At 41.1% G+C, this 23,982-nt stretch overlaps 1 protein-coding gene across 1 annotated transcript in view; it reads left to right on the forward strand.

The window, feature by feature from the left end:
* Positions 1-15,812: 15,812 nt before the first annotated feature.
* The window catches only part of LOC103920178 (putative methyltransferase KIAA1456 homolog), a 19,542-nt gene continuing 11,372 nt past the window's right edge, over positions 15,813-23,982 (forward strand). The window contains 3 exon segments of the mRNA XM_009327858.1: positions 15,813-15,888; positions 15,891-15,962; positions 18,445-18,618. Coding sequence (XP_009326133.1) covers positions 15,813-15,888; positions 15,891-15,962; positions 18,445-18,618 — 322 coding nt within the window.

Here is a 23,982-nt window from a genome sequence, read left to right on the forward strand (position 1 = left end):
TAGGATGATGATAGAGATTATCACTCCCAGGAATTCAGGAGACGGGAGACGTTCTTCCCCTCCCTGCTGTGGGGCACCCAGCTGTCATGGTGTCACATACAGGTTCCCCCCAAGGTTTCTGGTGTGTGCTGCAGCCAGAGCCAGACCTCCAGACAGGAGGCACCTTTGGCCTCTGCCAGTGCAGCACTTACTTTGTTGCTGGGATAAAACTTGGGCCTGCAGAAATGTTTATGAGTCATTACTGACATAATGTGATCTAAATCAATCTTGTTTTATCTGTTCCAGTTAATGATACTTTAAGATTCAGTAGTCAGCGGAGAGTAACTACGCTTTTAAGAATTTTCAATTTTCCAAGTGCATAACTTAGAGTTTGTAATTAAAAGAAAGGCACCTTTACTTTCCATGAAATAATTTTTTGGGCCTCCCAAGATATGAATTATTCTGAGAGATTGAACATCTTATAATTAACACTAATTTACATGCATAATAGTGCTCTGTGCTAGTGGAATCAGATCCATTCATCCATGTGTCTCAGAATCTTTACTGCTAAGAGATAATTGAGGTTTTTCTATATTATAGATAGAAGGGAGGGGTGAAAAAGGTATCTTTGTTCCATCTTTTTGACTTACGGTCCTGTGAATTGGTCAGTCTCTGCCATGAGTTGGTTCTGCAGCTGCTTCATCCGGTGTTGTTTGTGGCCCCATATACAGCCTTGACCCCCTAAGGTCATTCTTGCCATGGAAGATCACTTGTGCAGTGAGAGACATACAGACTTAGGTATGTTGCATTTGCCCAAGCCATGAGGATGGGACCAAACTGCTTACAGGAGCCCCTTATGCAAAAAGGCCAAGCTCTGTTCTCCCCAGAGTCCCTTCAACAGAAACAAGAATCCTTCGAATGATTTACAGATCTGAAACCTCTATATTCTATTATTACAAAAATATTTTTTTCATGTCTTGCTGTAGTTCACCAGGAGTTTCGTCATCTGAGTGGACTCTGAAAGTTTTACTGACTTATCAAGCTCTTATAGGTCATGATATCAAACATATCCATCTTTTATAAATATTTTCAATTGTCCTGGTTTCATCTGAGAGCTACTGTAGGAGACAATTCTTCTGAAGAGCATGAATGGCTGTGGGAAAGGAGACATATATTTCAGATTCCAGGAAAGTTTAATATCTGTCTAAGCAGCAAAGGTTTTCCCTTCCCTTAGAAGCTTGAATTGATGTCATCCTGCATGGAGCAGATGCTTTGAGATTGAACTTCTCTGATTATTTTGCCGTAAGAGAAGCTATAGGCCACTTTATTCACCAGCTGGTCATTATTCTATTGTCTTATTCTAATGAAGAGAAAAATGTGGAGAAAATTATGAGAGATTTTCTTTTGCCAGTTTTTCCTTTAATTTCAGAATATAATGTTACTGAATTTTTGGCGCTCTACATCCTATCTCATTCCTTAGGCCAAGGACACTGAGTAGGACAGATTGCACAGGCAGGAGAATTACTACTCTTTGTCATCGGTTATAGTCCTGTTGGGGACATTGACATTTTCCTTTGGCTTCAGAAGAACCTTCTTTATTTTGACTTTTAAAACCATATTTAGTCCAGAATGCATTTCCTAGAGCAGACTATAATGTTTTTTTTATCTTTTTATATTGTTCTATATAAAGTGACTGGGCAATTGGTAGCAAACTCACTCATGAGAAATAAATTACTAATAACTCCTGTTATTTTTTTTTCTCTTTCCTGTTGTGAAGCTTGTTTTGTTTAGTGATTTGTATATCAAGACTGTTTTAGAACATTCATTTGACTTTAAAACTTAATGCTCAGGATGCTGTAGTGCAACATGACTTGTAACTTTTTATCTTCCTACATCGACAAATACATTTTTTACAGATCACATCACATTTGTCTATTTATGAGGACTACTTTGTGAATCTTCTAATAAATAAAAGACCTTCTTTGTCTTTTAGACTAATTTTTGCCAACATCACTGAATTGGGTAGAAAGGAAGGGAGACCACTTTCTAGGGTTTATGCCAATGTAAAATTACTTCATATCTCTGCTAATGTGGCTGAGAGATTTTGACCCTTCTCTGTGGCAGGAACATATTGTCCTGTCCTAACGAGAAGACTCAGCATGTAGGTATGAAGGTGCCTTTGTGCATTAGTGGACACACACACATGCAAAGACAGTGTCTTCTGGCAGAGGAGTGTCATGCCATACCCACTGCTGGCAGTGGATATCGGCCATCCAACCCTGTTCCATCCTGCTTTCAGCTGAAGTTGCTTGGGACAGCAGAGGTAAAAAGTCTTTCAGAGGCAGCAGGTGTCAGGTGAAACAGTGTTAGAAAAAAAAATGTTAGAAGGAAAGTAGAATGTGAAATCAGATTATGGGATTAACTACAGTAGCAAGTGAAGAGACAAATAGGTTACTTAGGGACCATGAGAACAGTGCAGCTACCACTGAAGTGAGTCCACCTTATGGAATCAATGACCATGTCTGGCTTAACTTGACCAAACTGGACTAGATACAGAGCGTGAAGAGTTAACAGATGATGACACGGAACTTACCCGTTTGAATGTTTTTTGGGGAAAAAATGATAGGACGAAATGAGATGAAGACATTGAGCATTCTTCAGGCAATAGCTGGAGAGTCTGACTCTTTCTGGGCTGCCTAGAGATTTTGGAAGCTGACTTACTACTGAGAGGCCTGGTCCTTTATGCAGCTTTAAAAAAGGCAAACAGTGGATTTATTTCTTCAAACTGTGATGCAGAAAACAGAGCTCTGACTTCCCGCAGTTTCCTCCCCTCCGTTTTATCCTGCACTTCATCCTCCTTGATATCTCATTTCACTTCCACTCCCCACCACTTCTCCACAACTGCAGCCGGGGCTGGGGCTCCTTTACCACAGAGAGCAAATTTATAAATTTTGCATGGCTTCCAAATCTCTCGCACATCAAGGCTTTCATAGACTGGAATTCAATCAGCTTCTTGGCTGAGGTACACAGGACCCTCACCCTCATCAGAAGGGAAAGGACCCCCTGAGTCAAGCCCAGACTTCTGTTGCATGAAGTGCAGAAAAATCCCATAAGCTCACTGAGCAAAACATGGTCTTTACCTTAGGATAGCTTCAGTCACATGCCAGAGGACAGGGTTCTGATGGGATATTCGCATCCCAAGTCTGAGTCTTTGGTGACCTCACATTTAATTTTGACCTCTCTCATTATGTTGTTTAGCACTTTGGCAAGGAGATGAGAACACTCTACAGATCCATCTTGTCCTAACTGATATACACAACACACAGAAGGTCAGATGCAGAGCTCATGTCAGTCAGTAACTGGTACAAAGTTACATCGGTTTAAGATTTGGCCCATAGCATTTTGGCTAATATCTTCTACTATATCCATATCCTGGAAATAACTACAGCTCACTGAACAGTTTTAAAACATCTATAAACCTGAGGAGTGTAGCAACTGCAGTAATGGCTTCAATAAAAATATGTTCAGTGCCAGATTATGAGTCCAGTCATGCTGGTATAAAGCCAGAGTAATTCTGCTGATGTCATTGGAGTTACTTTGGCATTACATTATCATGACACAGATCAAACCTTAGCTCACAAGTGGCTCCATATTGCTTTGAAATTTTTATGGATTCCCTTTTGTCTCACCTGTTCTCTTTATATCATGTTTGTTTGGTTTGTCTTAAGAAAATCATTCAGGATTTACCCATAGTCCTTCCTTATTTTTTTTGGTCTAAAGTCAGTTGTAGAGGGTTTTGTTTTGTTCTGAAGACAAAAAGAAATAGCAAACAAGCTGCCATTCTTTTCTTTGTATTTTATGAGCTAACAGCCAAGAGCTCCCATTGTTTGGATTTCTGAAGGGTTTTTAAAGTTTTATCCTTTTTAAGCTGAAAAGTGTTGCAAAGTGTACATTGTTTTGTCTGTTTTCATCCCAGCAAGAAGAACCTTGGGACTGTGCAAGCTACTATTTGCAGACAGGTTAAATTCTGGAGGCCTGCAAGACTGGGGCCTTGCAACTCCTGTAGCTGTCAGGAGTAATTCTGGCCAGAGACATCGCAGCTTTGTATTCAGCATAATTAAAGCAACCACTTGGAATTGTTTGTATGTAAGGAACAAAACAATAGGCATTGAGACTTTATTATTGAAAGCAGCTGCAGGAGAGGAAGTCCTGCAGCCAGGGGTTAGTTAGTAAATCCTGCTCGGGACATTTTAGTACTACAATTCAAATTCTCATGATCCTTTCTGTGAGGCTGGAAGCTATTTTGCACTGTCTTCTACCTTTTCTGTCCCATTTTTCCCTCAAGTATTAAATCTGTGAAATCAAATTTAGACATATTGGAGGCCCCCTGTCATCCCACAGCTATCTGTGAGAGTATAACAGGTTGTATATACCGTCCCTGTAACTTTGATGAGCTGAGCGTTGTAAAACCAGATAGGGGAGGCTATAGCTGGAATTAATTGTGGAAAATCCTGCCAACTTCAGTGGGGTTGGATGTACGTATTTCAGTGGGCTGCAGTTGCTTACGATGAAATCCTTCCTGCTTAGCTGGGGCACTGCTACACCAACCAAACTTGCATGTTGCTTGCTTAGAGGTGGGGAGAGCAAGGAGGAAGAGGGAGTGGGTCAGGTGACCCAACAGAACTGCAAATTTAGAGGGTCAATGGGAAAAGTGGATTCCCTTAGAGACCTTCATGTGGAGATACATGCCATTTAAGTTCAGTGCCTTTGTCTTTCCACTGACTGTACAGAGTCTGTGGACTCCTCCCATGTTAATACTGCGTTGCTTGGTATGCTTCTCCAGTGGCCACTTCCATTCTGCTTAATCTAGTATTTTGCTGTCTGCATGGAAAGGATGAGGAGCCAGAAGGAAATGTGAGGTGTCTCCATCTCCCTGGGATCTATACTGCAGAACTTCCTTCTCAGGAGACTTCAGGGCAACATGAAATGTCAGTTCCCAGCTTCAGCAGAGCAGTTACAGCACTTCTCAGAGCCCTTCATCAAAGAGTTGATGGCTCTACTCAGCCCCTCTGCCCTAGAGTGTCTCCTAATGACAAGGTAGTAGGGTATCCTGGATGAAAACACTGTGCCTTTTGAAGTTTTGGCTGTGTTGATACTGCTAAATAAAAGGTGAGGGACTGATCCCTGGCCCTGACACGAACACTGACTGTTTTGTACCCCCACTGTTATGAACCACCTCTTTATAGCAGGCAAGACTTAGAGAAAATAGTCAGAGCACTGAAACCCAGAGCCAGGGAGTGAGCCAACAGCTACACAGCATCAATGCACTGGAAGGTTATGTCCCTAGTGCTAAAGAGAAGTGATCGAGGGAGTAGTCCCTGACCCATAGGCCAAGTGGCACAGTCTGGCTTGCGTCCATGCTGCTTAGGGGCTAGCTTCTTCTGGAGCAGGTTGGCCACATCCCCACTACACGGCATGTGGCTTTAGCTGTTTTCTGACTCCTGGGTGATGTTTCTATGACCATACACTGTGATGATACTTCTGTGTGTTTTTTTCAGTTCAGAGGGAGATCTTATTAATGTATATAAATACAAGATGGGAGGATATAAAGAAGACAGAGCCAGACTCTTCTCAAAAAATCTGCTTGAGCATAAGAAACATCTTTTTACTGTAAGGGTGATTGGAGACTGGAAGAGGTTGCCCAGAGGTTGTGGAGTCTCCATCTTCGGACATGTTCAAAACCTGACTGGCCACGGTCCTAGGTAACCAGCTCTGGTTGACACTGCTCTGAGCAGGGGGCTGGACTAGACCTCTCCAGAGGTGCCTCCCAACCTCAACAGTGCTGTGATTCTGTGGCTGTAAGAGATAGTGTCCACCGTCATCTCAGGAGAGAGATTTCTGGGCATCCATGGGTGACTGAGGTTCAGAATTTGGGGTAGTTTCCAACTGAACAGCGACGTGCCTAATGTTTATGTTCAAAGCATTAAGCAGGGCAGGAAAGGAGGCAGCGGTCTGTTTACTGGGACTTACATGGGGTTTATCTGCCTATACCCCGGTTCAGATGTGTCCTCGCCTTAAATTAGGCCATATTATACCACTACACTTTCTGTTTAGTTGTATTTGGGCTATTTTTAGGTTAGAATACTAACAAATTTGAGCAAACATGGCAGAGCTATAGCCCATGGAGCTGTGGCCTGCTCGCTAGCCCTGCCTGCTGTGGCAGGTACCTGTACATGCCACGGTTATGCGGCTGCACAGCTCTCCCCACGCTGCCTCCACTCTCACACCCATATCTTCTTCAGGATTTCTATAGCATCAGAATTTTAGCACCAATTTGGGGCAGTCCTAATCTGTTGGACAACTTTATTTTTTCTGCCTTTACACAGATTAGATTACCCACCTGCCCCCAAACTTTGTGGATGTTGTTGTTGTATTTATTCACACAGTTTTCCTTTCTCTCGCTCTCTCGCCTGCTGCCAGGTAGCCATTCTGCCATTTCATTTTTTCGGCTGCCTTTTCTGAACTGGATTCTCGGCATGCATCATATAAGGACACGTGGTAGCGCAGAAGAAGCAGGGGTGGGGAGAGATGCTTCTGGCAGTTTAGAATGGCTCTTCCAAGCTGGGCAGCTGTGTCTTTTCTAAATGGATGTGATATTTTAATGACAGTCTAAACTAATGTGAAATCAGGTTATTGACTTCTGTTTTGGGACCTTATGATGCTTCCATACCTGCTTTGATGTTTCATTTTCTCTGTGTTTTTTTCAGGCTCTGCAGTTAAAAGAAGGTGGTAATAGAGGTGGGGAGAGGGGAAGCTTGTTAAAATGCTCTTAAATCAAAAGCTAAGAAATTAACTATTACAATGCCAAAACTGCAGCTGTCGCTAACAAAATTAAGTACACCATTCCATTTGACTAAAATTGTGCATTTTAATCCATTTTATTACTCAGACGCCTTGTTTACAATGCTGAAGCTTTAATGAAAACAGATTTATTTTAGTTCCATCTCTTCTGCTCTTTTGTCCTCAGGAGGGAATATGAGGCAAGGAGCTCCCATTTCCCCTCTGTGGCCAATGTCCCACAGGGCAAGCAGGGGAGTTACGAAGCGGGGGTTTCCCCCCCAGCTGAATTGGCAGGACTCAATATAATCATTTAAGCATGAACCAGACTGGTTTTCTCTCCACTTATATAAATCCATAATACTTAAATTCGTAGTCCTTCACTGTTGAATTACTGCCAGTGGCTTCCAAATACAAACTCTTTATTAAATAAACAGGGATCAGATGACATGCGTTAGAGTGCAGATGACCAGTGCTGCTATAGATTGCTTCTATCTGAAAAACACAAATTTGTAAGGAGATGCTGGACACATGCAAGAAAGGATTACCAGGCACAGATGGCAGTGCTCATTTATCGCAGTAGAGCAAGGATGTAATAGTATTAACAAGTGAAGGGTCTGATTTTGTACATGAGGAAAGTGAAACCCATCACATGGAGGTGCAGGAGAGAAAGTCACTGATATGAGCAACTGGCAATATTTTCCTGCCTAGTTCCTTGTCAGCTACGTTAGTGAAGATGCTTGAGCTATTCCCATGTGAACTAGCATTTTAACCCATCTTTTGTTTCTGCCTTGAGCCCAAGCTGGGGAGGAGAAGAAGGAATAAAAGAGTATAACATCATGTCAGTAGGGAATATCACAAGTCCATCTGCATTGCCCACACTCTACCATCATCTTGTGTGCCAGGGTCTACATGAAGGCCAATGTGTTTCACAGAGATTCTAAGAGCTAGACAGGCTGCCAGTCCCACTCTTCAGAGCATCGTCTCCTTTACTCCAAAGCAACAGGTGAAAGCATTGAGATGTGATACTTCAGTGATGCCTTGGAAAAAAGTTCCCCATGGGAGATATACCTGTGTTGGATTCTCTATTAAATAAAACCTAAGCAAGCCTATTTATACCCTCTTCAGACCCTTTTATAAAATCTTATCTTTACTTAGGATCCTTACTGTAACTGCAGGGTCTGTGAGGATGGAAAAGAACAGAGTAAGAACTTTCCATGTCTATTAACCCAAACTGGAAAGTCTGGGGATTAAGGTAGTACAAACACATGTATTTCCAAGCACATAATTGGCCACTTTGAACAGACTGTCAGACTTTTCAGACTTACAATGTGTAAGCAATTTATTCTGACTTGCTTATATCGAGGTGGTATGCCTGATGCTCTGCTATAGAAAAATACCTGGTGACTGGTTAATTCCAGTGCAAGTGTTACAGCTGCATGTTCAGGTGGTTTCATCTCTTTTGTTTGCATGGTACAAATCATAAAGCCTGGTAATGGCTTGCACTCAGGAAATTATCTGAGTTTTTGCAAAAAGAAGTGTTGAAACCACATTTTTCTCTGAAAATGCCATAGATTATTGAATTTTTTTTAGGAATCCTCATTGCAACAGTCAGCTTACTGAACTGTGGTCAATGTATGTTTTCTTGACTCTCTGGTTATTTGCCTTTGTTCATAGTTGGCTTTTTTTGTTTGTTTCTTTGTTATTAAACAGAAAGTTATATATTGGAAATTATTTCACATGATGTCTCTGTTCCCATCAGTCCCTGAACTGTAAAATGGTGTCATGTACTGTTTTGTTCAGCTGACTAACTGCATCTACATCTATAAAATGATTCAGTCTTCAGTGGCCGGAGGCTTATCTTATTATTTTCTTCTCCCTAAATAACTCTTTAAATAAAACATTGAAAATGAAAATGCGGTTCGTTGGTTATTGACTTTTTTATATAAACAGTTATCTTTCTGAATATAAGTCACTTCTTCAAGGTTGAAATTCTGAGTGTAAATATTAGCTCCATTAATGGAAATTGTATGCATAAAACCTTAAGCACAGTGCTGAAAATCTTTCTTCCTCTTTGTTTCTAGGTACAGTCCCTTTTTAGTACCTCAGGCTTGAGGAAGGGAGGATTTGGCCATAATGCAACTTACAGAAATACATATTTTTTCAAGGTCTCTGGAGCAGGGAGAGGGAAGTACTAAATTTACAAGAACTTCAGTTTAATACTTTCGATTTTATGCTTTCCATTTGTATAATCATGTCAATTTTATAATGGCATAAAGTAGCACTAAAACATTCAATCCAGCATAATCTAATTATTATTTCACTCTCTCAGGCATGTTGTATTCTTAGACAGGAGAAAATCACTAAGTGTGATTATTTTATGGATTTGCATGTACACTTGGTACTGTAAGTAAGCTATGTCGTGATATTTGCCTTTGTTTTCCCATGTAGCTGTCATTGAGGGGCTGTCTCAGTGCTGTGACGTGGAAGGAGATAATAGTTTTAGAAGGTTATTTCATAAACTATGAAAGGGGTGCACTTGTTACAAGCAAGTTTGCCAGTGTCTCAGAACAGAGTTTGCAGGGTTGGTCTTCTTCTTTGGGGGAATTTTTTTCTGCCCCCGCTTTAGGGTGATACCCCTTGAGCAGCATCAGCATTCTCAGGGATGAACAGATGCATCTCCAAGGGAAGTTTTATTACTTAAGTAATTCCCCCTTCCAGTGACAGCTCCATGTCAGGAAGAACGAGCTGTGATGGTGATGTAAGCTTGGTTTATTACTCATTACTGATGCCAACATGTGTTGGCACCAAAAATTCTCCCGGATGTCAGATGAATTGGGCAAGACATGAATTTTGTGTCACAACTGCAGCTGAGGAGAGTAAGCTGTAACCAGCACAGCAGCACAGCTTCTAGAGGTGACATCTCCACTCCACCAGTAGTTTTTCAAACGCTGTGAAGTTCATTTTTTTTCCACTTTAGGACTGGGGGAAGAAGGCTGCTTTTGTTATTTTTCAGGCTCTAAATCTGTCTCTTTCCTCCTTTGCTGTGAGACAGATGTTGTTCCTTCCATATATTGTGTTTACTTAGAGACTTGCAAGGGGTTTCTAGGAAGAGATGTGTTGTAGTGCTACACCTCCAAAGAGCTGGGATCAGCAGACTGTATCATTGTGATCTGAGCTAGTGAGCAGGAAGAGATCTTCTGTCCATCTGTGAAGGGAACAAGAACAGGTAGAGGGCAATCTTATGACTAGTTATGGCTGAGTAGGTCAGAGGAGTGCAGCCACCGTGGAAACAAAACAGAAGTCCAAGAACATAGCATTGATACTTAAGGCAAAGTGGGTTAATATTTATTTTAACACTCAGGTATCCAGTGTCCCAAATTCCCTAAACGGGTTTTGCCTCCATTACACAAGTATTGGTAAAATTATTTTTTATATCAGGATCAAAGTTCAAATCTTGAAAGTCGCAAAGGGTGTCAGTGTGTAGCTCAGGTCTCCAAGGTTCCCCACCTTCTCTAGTCTGAAGGGCCACAAAGTTCTCCCGTTGCATCTGACCCTGGTGCCGGTTTGCACTCCAGACTCCAGGACTATGGATCAGGCTCCCCACTCCAGCTCTCTATGAGGATACCCAGGAAGCACTACCATCTCCTCTCTGGAGTTAGCTTTACCCTCATTTTCCCTTCAAAATATGCTGGGCCTTTTCAGGTGGGCTTCTCTACCTGCCCGCTCCTGCAGCTCTGGGAGCAGTATTGGTTATTGGCAATTAGTGAGGCTGCCCTTCAGAGTTAATTTCCTGAGTTAGGTGAACGTGTCCCCGTGTCAAGTTTTACAAAAGTTGTGGCTTTTTCTAAGTGAGCGCTGGCTCAGTCTCACAAATCCCATCCTTCCCTTTAGTTTTTCCTTCCTGTTTCTCTTCTGCAAGTAACCACCTCCCCGGCAGCACCTGCAACACAGGGAGGAATTCAGAAAGGCGCGTACCAACCTCACGCTGCAGCTGCCGGTGGCTTTAGGAAGGTGGAAGAGATGCAGCTCTGCTGCCTGTCAGCCCTGCAAAAGGGTGAGGATAAGGCCAGCAGGATGTGCTGCAGGAACTGGGAGGCGGTGGGAAGGTTTCGCTGCGCTATGGTAATATTACTACAGCATTACGAGGAATCCCCAAATGGCTGATTAACTGTTACATTGTGATGCTGTGCCCATGCGTGATGGTATCTGGGAAAAATGCAGCAAGGCAAACTGATTAAAATACTAACCTGGCATTTCTCTATATGTCTTTGCTTTTTTATCCCCTCTTCTTTTTCTCAGTTTTTTTCTCCTCCTTTTCATTTCCTTCTTTGCCGTTCATTTTCCCTCTTCATTATTTATAAAATTCCCTTTTATCATTTTCTTCCCATCTAGCTTCTTCGTTTCTCCTTTTCTCCTAGCCCCTCTGTGCCCCATATTGCATTTTCCCTTCTGTTAATCAGCCCTTCCCCAGATCCTGACACCTCATGGGAACGGTCGTTCAAAGGCTTTAAGGCCGATTTTACAGTTTTTCCTCTCTTGTTCTTTTCTTATGTGCCTCGCAGGGGTAGGGACTGTTAGCCTGACTGGCAGAGCATTCCTGTTGTGGCTGGTGCTGCTGGTGGAAGAACAAATTTGCTGAAGGTCCCTGAAGGGATCCTACCAAGGTCCAGCTCATATTTGCAGTGTTTCACACACAGATTAAGCACTTCACAGAAAAGCTATTTCGATGCAGTCACAGTGTAATATTTGTGTATAAGGTGGGAATGATGATGGTGCAAGGGGCGCAGAGAGGGAGAAGAATTAAGCAGGCTTTCCAAATGCATCATCGCAAAAATACTCATTTAACCAAGGGGAGGAAAGGATGGCTGTCTCTTTCATAGGTATTAGAAATGGCGTGTTCCTGGAGTTGTTGGTTTCGATTTTCAGCTATGATAGGCCAGCTGTTATGTCATCTGCTGGCACTAATTACTGCAGGACTCACTTAAGCTAATCCTGTTTCTGAAGAAGCCCAGCTCAGCTGCGCAGCTCCAGTTTTGTCACTCCGGCTGGTGGCAAGGAGAGCTCAGTGGCGCCGGGACACATCTCTGAGCCAGCCCCATTTCTCCTGTGCTCCCACCAGCTCTCCCATGGGGTGGCCCACGTGCACGGGGCTCTGGAGGGGCCGGAGGGACCTTGGCAGAGCTGCTCTCAGTTCACCAGGCCGAGCTTCGCGAGAGCCACTGCACAGCCCCGGGCAGCCCGGTCCAGCGGCTGCCTCCACAGCTGCAAGCATTCAGGGGCAGAAGGAAAGAATAGGCATTTTTTAAAATTGGGAATTACTCATTACATCTGGGAGCTCTCTGATGACATGTCCTTCTAGAAGACTCCCCCTATCAAAAGCAAGCTTATTACCAATTCAGTTTATTCTCTCCTATTAGGTTGAACCACAGAGCAGCCGAGCTAAACTGACATCATTGGGTGTTACCCAAAGAATGAAATTATTTATAATTATATAATAATTTATAATAATTATATAATATTCTCCTCCCAAACATTTCTTTTTAAATTCAAAGATAAATTTAAGGCACTCTTAACACAGCAGAAGCCACCACGCCGCAGCCAGAGGATGAGCTCCTGCTCTGGATGCGGGAGCCAGAGCACCCTCCACCAGCTGCCTGTGGTACTCCCTGGGGAGCGATGCTGCAGGGTGTCAGGGCTCCCTGAAGAGTGGGGCACAGCCTGCATGAGGCTCGCATCCCTCATGAACAGTCAGAGGCTTCACAGTGTTCAGGAAGTTAATAATCACTTATGAAGTCAGAAGTTTTTAATGGCTTTTAAACTCAAATTTAATTTCACTTTCAATCAAGTTGTATCAAATTTAGCTTAAGATTAGGTGACAGGCAGTCAGGCTGAACTGCTGCTCTGTACCTCTTCGATTTGCTTTCCTGCCAGCCCCGGATGAGTAGATTTACTTTTTTTTTAATTTGCATAAAGGTAGGGATGAGTGTGCTCAAAAGAAAATGTCTGCATTCCCCAAAGCCTTTGTTATGCAAGTAAGCAAACACCACCAGTGTAAAATACCATTGTGTGACATTTGCAGCACTAAATACCGAATTTTGTGTTGGGCAGAAAATGTTTTTTTCCTGATGCATAGCTTGATTTCTAACTTATTTTCTGGCTTTCCCTGTGACTAGAGAAAGGACGTTGGGGATGATGATAGAGAAACGGGAAAATCTTTGAGGTTCAGATTGGCATGTGTAAATCATATGTTTGAACCTGAGTCAATACCCCAGAAATTATTTTCCCCCAGACTCGATTGGCGGGCATCCCTGTTTGCTTTTTGATTTTGGGTTTTTTCTTGCTTCTGCAATGTGAGTCATAACCAGCTTCCTAGGTCTGAACATTTTTGTTCCTGTCTGAACATTTTTACTTAGTAAAATTAGTGGCCGTGCCCTCAAACATCTCTCTGCTCTCTTCCCCTGGCACGCTGTATTTTATACCGTTTTCAGTCTGTTGTACTAAAAGCATTAAATGGAGTGTTGACAAGCATTTTGTGGTTTATGGCTTGGTAAGCGTAGGAGATGGGCGTTCATTGGACTCCTCTAGGCAGAAATGTCCATAGCATGACTGCTGGTGGTTGCTGGGGCCTGACCTGACTGGTCTCTTCCTCCAGCCTCCCCCACAAAGGGTTACTTTCTTACAAGAACCTTACAGAAAATTTATTTTAATAGTGCCTTGCAGAGTTGGACTTTTAAATTTCAGAGAGTCCAGACCATTGCCCCTGCTCTTGGAGCTGCCGTTTTAAAACAAAAGATGCTATGTCTTTCTTAATTCTAGGTGGGATTTAATCATAGCCTCTGTTACATCTTTTTTGCTCCTGTTCCAGAGGAGCGACTGTTTTACACACAACTCGTGATGCATTTAAACATTTTTTGCCTTAGTTTGAAAGGGTGTCTTACTATGTGCTTTCTCTTGCTGGATGCTTTCATATGCACCTTCTTTCTTTTCCTGGTAATTAAGTGTCTCAAGCTGGTAGCAACTTCCAGACTGCCCCTCTGCCTAAGTGAGTGTAAAATTCTGAGTGTAAGCCTAGAGTTAAACAGAAACAGCTCTTCATTCCTGTGGTCTTACATCTATTCACCAGTTATTATTTCCTCTTGTCAAATGAAGCAATAGCAAAGCTTTGAAATGATGTTGCGGCTTTTCCAAAGAACAATTTCCCTCTCCTCTCGCCTCCTTCTGCCTTTCCCTGTATATTTGATAGTACATCAGCTTTCTCTTGAAATGATCCCCAGTAGAGCACTTCAGCTATTTCAACCGGGGTTTTTCTGAAGGTATTTTTTAAAAACTAGCTTCTACAGCAGAGTTTGGTTATAATGAAGAACAATAAAAAAATCCTTCTGCCTTGGAGAGCCAGTCTTGTACGCACTAATGCATGTGGTGAACACTGTGCCTGGAATATCCCTGCCGGATTCAGTCAGTGGTATTGTTTGCACGCACAGAGTTAAGCACCTGTGTAAGTGCTTGCAAGGTGATGGCTTTAAATCTCACTAGAAGCTAAAAAGATATGCATTGCTGTGCAGGAGAGAATAAACCAAGACAACTCACATTCATTGTCATTTTTTATTTTATTATCTGTGTTTCTAAAGTGGCTGTTACTTAGCAACACATATAATGAAGAGAACAGCGATGATCTTCCAAAGAATTTCTTCACCCCACTCCAATACTTGTCTTCACTTTGATCTAGGCAGGATATTCAGGAAACTTGCGGTCTGGGCAATTTCACAGTGATGCTGGGTGAATATCTGATATGACAGAAGACACCAAGGGCTACAGGATTTAATCTTAGCACAGTTTTTCGGATTAATAAATGACGGAACCAAAACCCCTATAGAGTTAGTTTCTTGCTGTTACTGCAGGATCGAATTTGGGCTTAGTTTGCTCCAGTATTTCTCTTTGATGTAATTGCCTAGGAAATCACAGAACAATAGTCTTTTGAGTTGACAGGATTTTAAATGCTTATGGGTTTGAAAATAAGGACCAGATAAGGACTGTATCAGGAGTCAGATTAATGGCCAGCCTGCAGTGCAGAGATCTTGGGCGAGGTGCTGTCATCGATACCTTTGGCTCAGAGGAGAAGTTATTCTGCGTGGAGTTGTTTGCAGCATGTGAGTGGAGCAGGAGCAGCCTGTCTTTGTGGCCCAAATCTTCACATAAATCAATGGAAATCCTGGCACAGACAGCATATGTTCAATGAAGTTCACAATTTTTACAGCCTTTCTGTACAAAGCTTCATGGTGAACTGAACAACGACTTAGGATGCAATAGGCTATTCACGATATCACAGGGCTTTCCTGGGGGCATTGCTAATACCAGTGCACCGTGCCAATCCAGAACAGCTGAAAAAAAGGATGCTTGGAAAGCTGGAAAGATCTGTGTTCACAGTAACACATGGTGTCAATGAATTGTGCAATGGGAAGTCTGTAAGCATGGATCTTTCTGGGTGCTGAATGAAGCGGAGGAGAAATGATGCCTCTCGGAGCTTTTGTTTCAGACTCTGAGCAGCTTTTGGTATTCATCATCATTTTCAGTTGCTGTATTTTAAGATGTGTCTGTAAACAAAGGACTTCTTAGAAAATATCTTTTTCAAGGGTAGACTGAAAAAGGTGGAAGACTTTATGAAGCAAAAGCTAACAGCTTCCAAAGTATAACAATATAAGCAAGTTAATAAACACTGAGTGGTAGTCATAAAATTCCCTTCAGATTTATATGAGAAAACAATACATTGTATAAAATCATAGAATAGATGACCTTTCTTTCTTTAAAAGCCTCAGCAGTTTCTCTTTAATGGCAACATAGTATTTGGAAATACTATTTCCTAAATAAACAATGTCATACTGCTTAACTTAAGGAAATACACTTTGGTAACAAGAGTTTCAGCGCTTGTTTTTCTCCCTTCCCTTTCTCTAGGACAGTTGCACTGCCTTAAATGAGTTAGCCTAGCCTTGGCTGTGATGGAGGAGGAGGCAAGCCAACTCGAGAAGGACCACGTTCATAGTGTATATGAGAAAATTGCTCTTTATTTCAATGATGCTACAAGGCATGGCCAAAGGTGCAGCAGTTCATTTCAGAGCAGGAACCAGACAGCCTGATTGCTGATATTGGTGAGTGGCGTTGTTTATCACATTGCTAATGACAGTCTAAGTATGTCCTCTCTTTCTATCAAGCAATATTTGTGGCAGAAGAGTTTGCAGCTTGTGAATCAAAATGGCCAGACTGACTATCAAATTTGCCTCCTACTTTGCTTCATCATTCATAGGTATATGAAGACAGTTTGATTTTTCCCAGTATCCAGCAGGTCAACTAAACTGAAGCACTAAACTGAAGCTAAATTTCTTAAGATGTCATTAGTGGATGCTAATTTTGTGTATTAGTATGATAAATCTGGAATTTGAAATCCTGTTTATCTCTTACAACATGTATTGTGTGTGGCCAATTTGAAGCAAGTATCATGACCCTGTCCTGAGTGCTTTGGGGAACAGCGTGTGACAGTTTTTAATTCCCCAAAGGTCTGAGAGTGTCTAAATGGTACAAGGGAAGCCTCTATACAGGCTTCAGCCCCTGCACCAGAAGTGGATACATGCTGGATGCCCAAATGAGATCTGGGCATTAACTCATCATTTCTACATGTTTAGGCTAGACTTCTAAATAACTTTTTGGACCTGTAATCCTTTACAGCAATGCATATGTTAGTCTCCCCACTGTAGCATGGGAACATTTGTGAAAGAGGAAAAATTACTGAGGGTTGGGCTAATCACACTAACTTTTTGTGTGTCATTCAAACTTTACCATATACTTTTCCCAGTTTATCACGGTCTAAATGCTGGGCACTGTATTCCTACCAGGTCTTGGCAGACTTTGCAATGTTTTCAATATGAACAAATAAAACACGTACAAAGAACCAGCACATTGAATTTTTACTGATGTCACAGACTTTGGACTTTGTTAACACTGCAATTTAAGCTCATGCTTGGCTCCTGTGCTTTGGCCTGCAGAGGCTGCTGGCACGCTCTTGTGGTGTCCATGGCCAGAGACAAGTTTCGTGCGTGACACAGTCAACAAGAGTGGTGCCACAGTCCACCTGCAGGGCTCTCCTCTGCCCTCCATCCCTGGGAAGCAGCCTCTAGTGTCGGATTGGAGGAAATGTATTTAGTAGCTGTTGTTTGGCTTATACTGGAGCCTTTCCCTCCAAAAGTGAAAACCAGAAAAAGTCCTGGAATTCTCTTCCACTCAGATCTCCAGGGTAGTCCTCTTTCTGCTCTCTGTCCTTGGAAAATAGGGTTTAATATTAGCCAAGTGCTGGCACCATTTCACAGCACCTCTTCTCAGCTGGTGCTGAAGTCAGGCATGGGAAGGACTATGAAAGCTCCAGCTATTCTCTGGATATCTTTCCTTCATTCCTGGGAGATGGGATCAGCAGTTAATATTAGACCAGCAGTTAGGAGCAGACTTCTATCTGCAGCTCAGCGATGATTTATCTCCCATGCAAATGGCATAACAGATTGATGGGGCTGGGAGGCTCCTTACTGAACATAGGCACCCACACAGGGTTTCAGAATAGGTGCTATGGGATGGCTGTAACCTGAATATAGGGACTTAAATAATTGGAAGGCTCTAAAATAACTGTAATTTTTTTAAAAAATGAATTAGAGATAAAATCTGGGCTCTGACCCAAGCTTAATGTTTGCTGTAAGCGTAGCCATAAACAAGATGTGAACTAAGGTCTGCACAAGGTACAGGGTATTATGCTAGCCCAATGCATTTACCTCCCTGGTCCTAATCTGAACTATGATTTTTATGATGCAAGTGAGAAGGCAAGTTTTTAAAATTAATAATCTACTTTAAAATACACTTTGTGTTAAGATCCAGATAATTCTGCAAACAAATTATCAAAAATTTAGATAAGATCCATTTTACTGCTGACATTAAAATCATTCTTATCTAAAGATGTCTGCCTTTATTTCAACACAAGAAGTATTTCAATTTGGGAAGATGTAAATTTCCATGTCGCTGGCTCCTTTATGAAAAGGAAACTGCATGGAGATACCAGAAAAAGAAACTCCACTGTTGTCATGGTGACAGCAATTAGCAGCCGTTAAAATGGCAAACAATGAATTTAATGGTTTGGTCTAATAGTGACTTAATTACTTAGCAGTCTAGTTTGTCTATCAGCATTTCAATACACAGGAATAATTCAGTGCTGTGCTCCCACTACATGATGCTTTCACTTAGCATTTTGAGTCTATTACAAGCAGAACTGCAGTAGCATCATTACCATAAATATTTTTGATTCTGTAAGTGGTGGGAAGGCCAAGGTAAATGCTCTCTAGCAATCCCACTTGAACACCTCTTGTCACGCAGCAGAGAGCCTGCTAGACAGAAAGGAGCAGTCTGTGCTCATTGTACTGTGATGGTAAAAAATAACCTGAGTTCCACTGCAATTGTATCATCTCCTTAAAATGGGTGGAGAATTTCGAGCTATTAGGCTAGTCAAGGGCATACATCATGGCTTATGTCAGGAACAGATTTTCTTTTGTACAGGCACCAAATGTCTGCCTTTCTTTCTCCTCCTCGTTATTTCTTCAGGCTGCAGAAATGGCAAATACCTTCACATCTATTCTAAAGTCTATAAACTGGGTTGCAACTACTGTTTCCCGTTGGTGGAATCAGCACGAAATGAAGGCCATGAAGTGATGATATGTCATAGCTTGTATCTGCCTTACCAAAGTGAGTGCTTTGATGCTGTCCTGTCCATTGCTGGTAAGTTCTGCATACTGCCAGTGTCTATACGTCAGACCTTGAAAGGGTCTAAAGCATTTAGTCTCTTCTAGGTTTGGGTTTTTTTCAGTGACCAACAGAATTTTTTGGGTTTTGTAGACCAAGTAAATCTATATTAACACAAGGAATGTATATTATTGCAAACTTGGTGAAAAATTGCAAAATGGGTAAGTCATACAGATGTGAGCTGTTTTATTCTGGTCCAAGCACAGCTAAAGTACAATGTGCAAAACAGGAAGGGAGAGCCTTATTTTTGCCTTATTACACGGCAGAAATTTGAAATGTTTGCTCTATCAGGATGAAAATACAACAAAACTTGCTTAGGAACGCTGAGCATATTCAAAGTTCAGTATTAAATCCTTCTGCACCTTTCCAAATGCTGTTTTTTACCCCAGTGCTCCATGGTTTGTCAGCCAACACAATCATTTTTGTGCTGATGGGGATAACCATGACACTGATCTAAAGATTTCAGCCAAATCAGTTACCCATTGCTTCACTGCAGAGAGACCTGTTTCAGCAAAAGCAAAGGATAATGCAAAGAACAAGGAGCCGATGACAAAGCAAGCAGAAGTGCTTGTTTCAGTGGCACTGCTGCCTTAAAATGTTCATCAAATAACCTCAGATTTCATTTCTTGTAAGATTTTTCCTTTTTGTTTAGTTGCCCCTTTCAATGTAACTTAGTGATGGAGGAACTACCTGTCTTTGCCACTTTTAAAGCAGACATTGAATGGTACCTTTAGCCTTTACTTTGTTCTCTTTTAAATTTTGAGGGTTCATTTGTTTTGGGAGTCTTGAAATTACTCAACCACCTTTTAAAAGTTAGGTATTAAGCTTATACTGATTAAAAGTTGAACAATACTGTAAATAAAAAAAATTACAGTGCTCAGCAAATTTGATTTTCCTTTTCTCAACCGAAGGACTGTGAAGGTCTCAGCCCTGTTAAATCAAAGTGGAATGTTAATACCTCACATCTCTTGAAGTTAGTGAGTAGCCTTACACAGCCTCTTCTCTATGTCTCAGGTGACCTTTCTTTAAGCCCTGCAGGACTTCACTTTTCAAGTCCAGGTCCATGTCATATAATTTGACATTTGATGGAAATTTGAGATTGCATTATTGTCACTGGTACATCATTGTACGGGGCTGTGAACCATGCTCAGCTACACTGTCTGAAAATCTTTCAGTCATGATTTAAGAAACGTGACCAATAGCTAACAGTCCTTATTACTGGGTTTTCACATCCTTTGCCCAGATGGAGTAACAACCATCGTGTGCCCAAAGGTGATTTGGCATTCTCTGGCAATCCCGGGTAAGGAAGTGAAGGACAAGCCAGATTTGTTGAAAAGGGTATGTAGCAATGTTCAGAAGTTGTCTGGCTCAAAAGAGTCAGTGCCCCAGGAGTACTTGTGAACAGTCTACAGAAAAGCAGAGTAGCTGGGTGGAGGTCACTGCTGGAGATGCAGAGCTACAGACCTTCCCCTCTGCAGCAAGCTGAAAGCCCTGTTTGCCTGGCTGCTGTACAAGAAGCTAGAATTGGTGAGGAATCCAGAAGAACGCTTGGGCAACAGGTAGAACTGCGTGGTTATGGACTGAGGCCCTTTCAGCACTATAATATGGCTGCAAATTACAAAGTTATTTCCATTGCAGCCTTTGCCATCACAGATCATGCATGAACCATAGTAATGATCATGTTTCCTTATTATTGCTGAAAAATATGGTTCAGATGCATTATAAAGCTTTAAATAATATGTTGAATTATTATATATACTAGTATATAGTATAATACTAGTATGGTATGTATATACTATGGTTTGGGTAAGCATGTGTTCTCTTGATCTTCAGGAGATTGTCAAAGCAGGCAAGAAATTTCTGTAGGTGTTCTCAAGCCAGGTCTGTAGGTAGGAAAAAATATTGGTGGAAGAGAAGTGTCACGCCTAACTTGATGATTTTTCCTTGTGCTCACCACCTCTTGCGTATGCATGTATAATGAAGGATTTTTGCCAGTTCCATGAATGGAATAACCTATACTGACAAGAAACAAATCTGGACATGATATATCAGCAAAAGTTTAGATGTGCTGCTTTCAAACACTTAACTTTCTGTTCAAGGAGACAAATTTGCCCTGTGAGTATGCAATTCATTCCACAATGTTTTCACTGCCTTAAGAAAGAAATCATACTCACTTTCCCAATGTATTCATAGCATAATTTTATTTGAGATTTAATATCAACAACAGAAATCGTCCCCTTTGCTATATCCTGATGCTTTGTTATTGTTAGCATGATGAAGCCATTCCTGTATTACTGAAATAAGTAGGATTTCTGCCACTTGCAGCAATGAAAAGAGGACTGGCACTCATGTTTCCACTTTGGCTAAGGAATTGTTCCGAATCATACTGCAGGACTGATTTTTTAGCATGGCTTTACCTCTGTCGAGGTGGCTTTCTCCTTTATATGGAAAGGTCATGTTCTGTGTTAATAAAATCTTGTATATGCTGAGCTCTTGGACTCTGAGATGGGCAAGGGATAAGAAGCAGCTTTTTCTATTAATTTAGGTAAGTAATTCCTTTCCTCCAAATGCAAAGGTGAAGACATCACATTTTCTTCTCCTATAAGGAGTCAGATCCTCTAGTCAGTAATGTTAGTTTAGATTACTGAAATATCTGATCAGACTCTTCATCCCAGTGGGAAAAAAGGGTTCCTGGAGTGGAGAGCATCAAATGGCTTTCCTTGGTGTTAATACCAATATGTGAAAATTAACTTCGCTTTAATCTGTGATCTTTTAGTCATGTGGTAATTTAACAGAGAAAGTGATGGGAACCTAAGGGATGTAAACCTGTCTAGTCCTCTAATTTACACTGTCTGAGAAAATGGTCTGTGTAATTGCAAATAGTATAATTCTTAAAGTTGACAAGGTGGAAGAGTCTCTTGGGGAAAAAAGAAGTCCAAATAAAAGGTGCAGGAGAGTTTTCTTACTATATAAGGTTCTGTCTTTATGGTAAAATTCAATGGGACGCTGAGCAAGAAGAAACCAAGTGTTAGTATCAGATCATATCAGTGTAGTTACATTGCACTGTTGTGCCAATTAATATGGGCACAACATTGCAATGTCGTCATGACATAGTTTCTTTACCCCATAAAGAAACCTCATATTTCTGTGCAACCTTGGTTATTTATGCGTAACACTGAGTTTTGTCAGATAGGTATATCATCACTACCTGCCAGTTCTCCTAAATTCTGTTTTCCCTAAGGATCAATCAGGATTACATTCTAACAGTTTTTTAAACTTTTTCCAACATTCCCTAAAATAAGCAATATTAAAGGCACAACAAGCAACCTGTCCCAGTGGAAAGCAGAGTATAATGAGGTCTGGTATGACAGCATCAGGAATTCTTTAATGCCATAGAAATTGAAAAAAAATCATCAAAAGCCATGACTATCAATAATTATAAGGGATGGTGTGAAGAACCAAAGTCAGGATGACTACAGCATAACATGCATTAGAAGTAGGATAAGGTTTTATAAATGCATACAAAGCAAGAGGAAAACAAAAAGGAAAGAAGAGCAAATAACAGATGACAGGGGAAGTTGCATTTTTCTTTGGTCTTTACAAAAAGTTAATAGTAGTCATCAATAAGTTAGTAGAGTTTTAACCAGAGGACCCGAGTTTAGACTATAAAAAGGAAATAACGTCTTAAAGAATATTTAGAGAAATTAGGTTACACAAATTGTTAGGAAATCATGAAATTAATCTTAAAGTACTGTGAACTAACAGCTTATCTTTAAGATCACCAGCAAGTGAAGAAAAGCAAACATCATACTTGTTTCCAAAAGAGAGAGAAAGGACATCAAGAGGAAGCCAGCCTGACTTAGATTTATGCAAGTATACTAGAATAAATAATTTAAATAATCTAATTTAAATGGAATAAATTATTTAAACCTACAGAATACTAATGTAATGGGAAACAGCCAACATGTATTTGTCAGGAGCAAGCCAATCTGCTTTCTGTCTTTGACAGGGTAATCATCCCAATAGACAGGGTAGCAGGAGAAGACATGATGTATCTTGTGTCACTGTTGCAAGTAAAATAAGTAAATAGAGCTAAGAATACAGAAAAAAATAATTCTCAAAATGGATCAGTGGTTCACTGTCCGATCAGGACACATTTCAAATGGGATGCTCTTGGGACCCACCCTACATCTGTTTCCATGCAAAAATTTAATTAATAACTTTGATGGCAGGCTAGAGAGCATATTGAACCATTTGTGAACAGCTCCTATGTAGGAAAAGTTGGAATTATTTCGGAAGATTGACATCCAAATGATGGAGAGTTGTCTGAAATCAACAAGAAGAGATACAGAAACCATCGAGAGCAACGTACCATGCTTGGGAAGGAATCATCCAATGGACAAAGTGAGAAATAATGGCCAGGCAAGATGGACCACAGGCCAAATACATGTAAGGAGTGTAGTGCTGTTACAAACCCAGGCAAATACCTGTCTGGGGTATGGTGACAGAGCAGTTTCATGGAAGGCAGAAGAATGAGTCACCCTCCTGTGCTTGGTACTTTTGAGATCCTAGGTGGAATTTCATACCTGCTTTTAGGGACCATGCCTTAAAATGTTTGCAATCAATATGGAGACATTTTAAATAACTGAAGTTTAGAAAATCTGATTTATTAGAGGAAACCAAAGGAATTGGGTTTGGTTAGTCAAGAAAAAAAAAAAAAAAGAAAAGAAAAGACTGAAGGAAATGTAATAGTCTTCAAATACTTAAATGATTTTTACAGAAAGCTGATATTACTTTTACATAGAAAGAAAAAAAATAATCATCTTAACATGCAGCAAAGGTTATTTACCTCAGATATTAAAAGGCTTTTAAGACCAGGTTAGACCAATTTGGGTCACATTTGGGCCAAGTATTTAATTCTGCCTTGGAGCTGGAAAATGAACGACCTCTATTTTTCTATATCTATTTTAATATAAAGGCCACCTGTCCTTTTGAGAAAAATCCATTGACTCTCCTGTATCCAGCTGCTGCCTAATGTTAATACAGCTCCTCTCACAGCAGCTAACTCTCCTCCTGGATGGAAGTCGGAGGTGCAAAATACTAACGAAGTCTGAATATAACAGGCGGTCTTGGAGACAGAGGAGAAATGCCACCCATAGTGGGATTTTCTGGTTTTGATGGGGCCACCCGCAGAGTAGAATCATAGAATCATAGAATCATTAAGGTTGGAAAAGACCTCTAAGATCATTGAGTCCAACCGTCAACCCAACACCACCATGCCCACTAAACCATGTCCCTAAGCGCCTCATCTACACGTCTTTTAAAGACTTCCAGGGATGG

Source organism: Pygoscelis adeliae, unplaced genomic scaffold (assembly GCF_000699105.1).
Source record: "Pygoscelis adeliae isolate BGI_AS28 unplaced genomic scaffold, ASM69910v1 Scaffold14, whole genome shotgun sequence".
In the NCBI taxonomy this organism is placed as follows: domain Eukaryota; kingdom Metazoa; phylum Chordata; class Aves; order Sphenisciformes; family Spheniscidae; genus Pygoscelis; species Pygoscelis adeliae.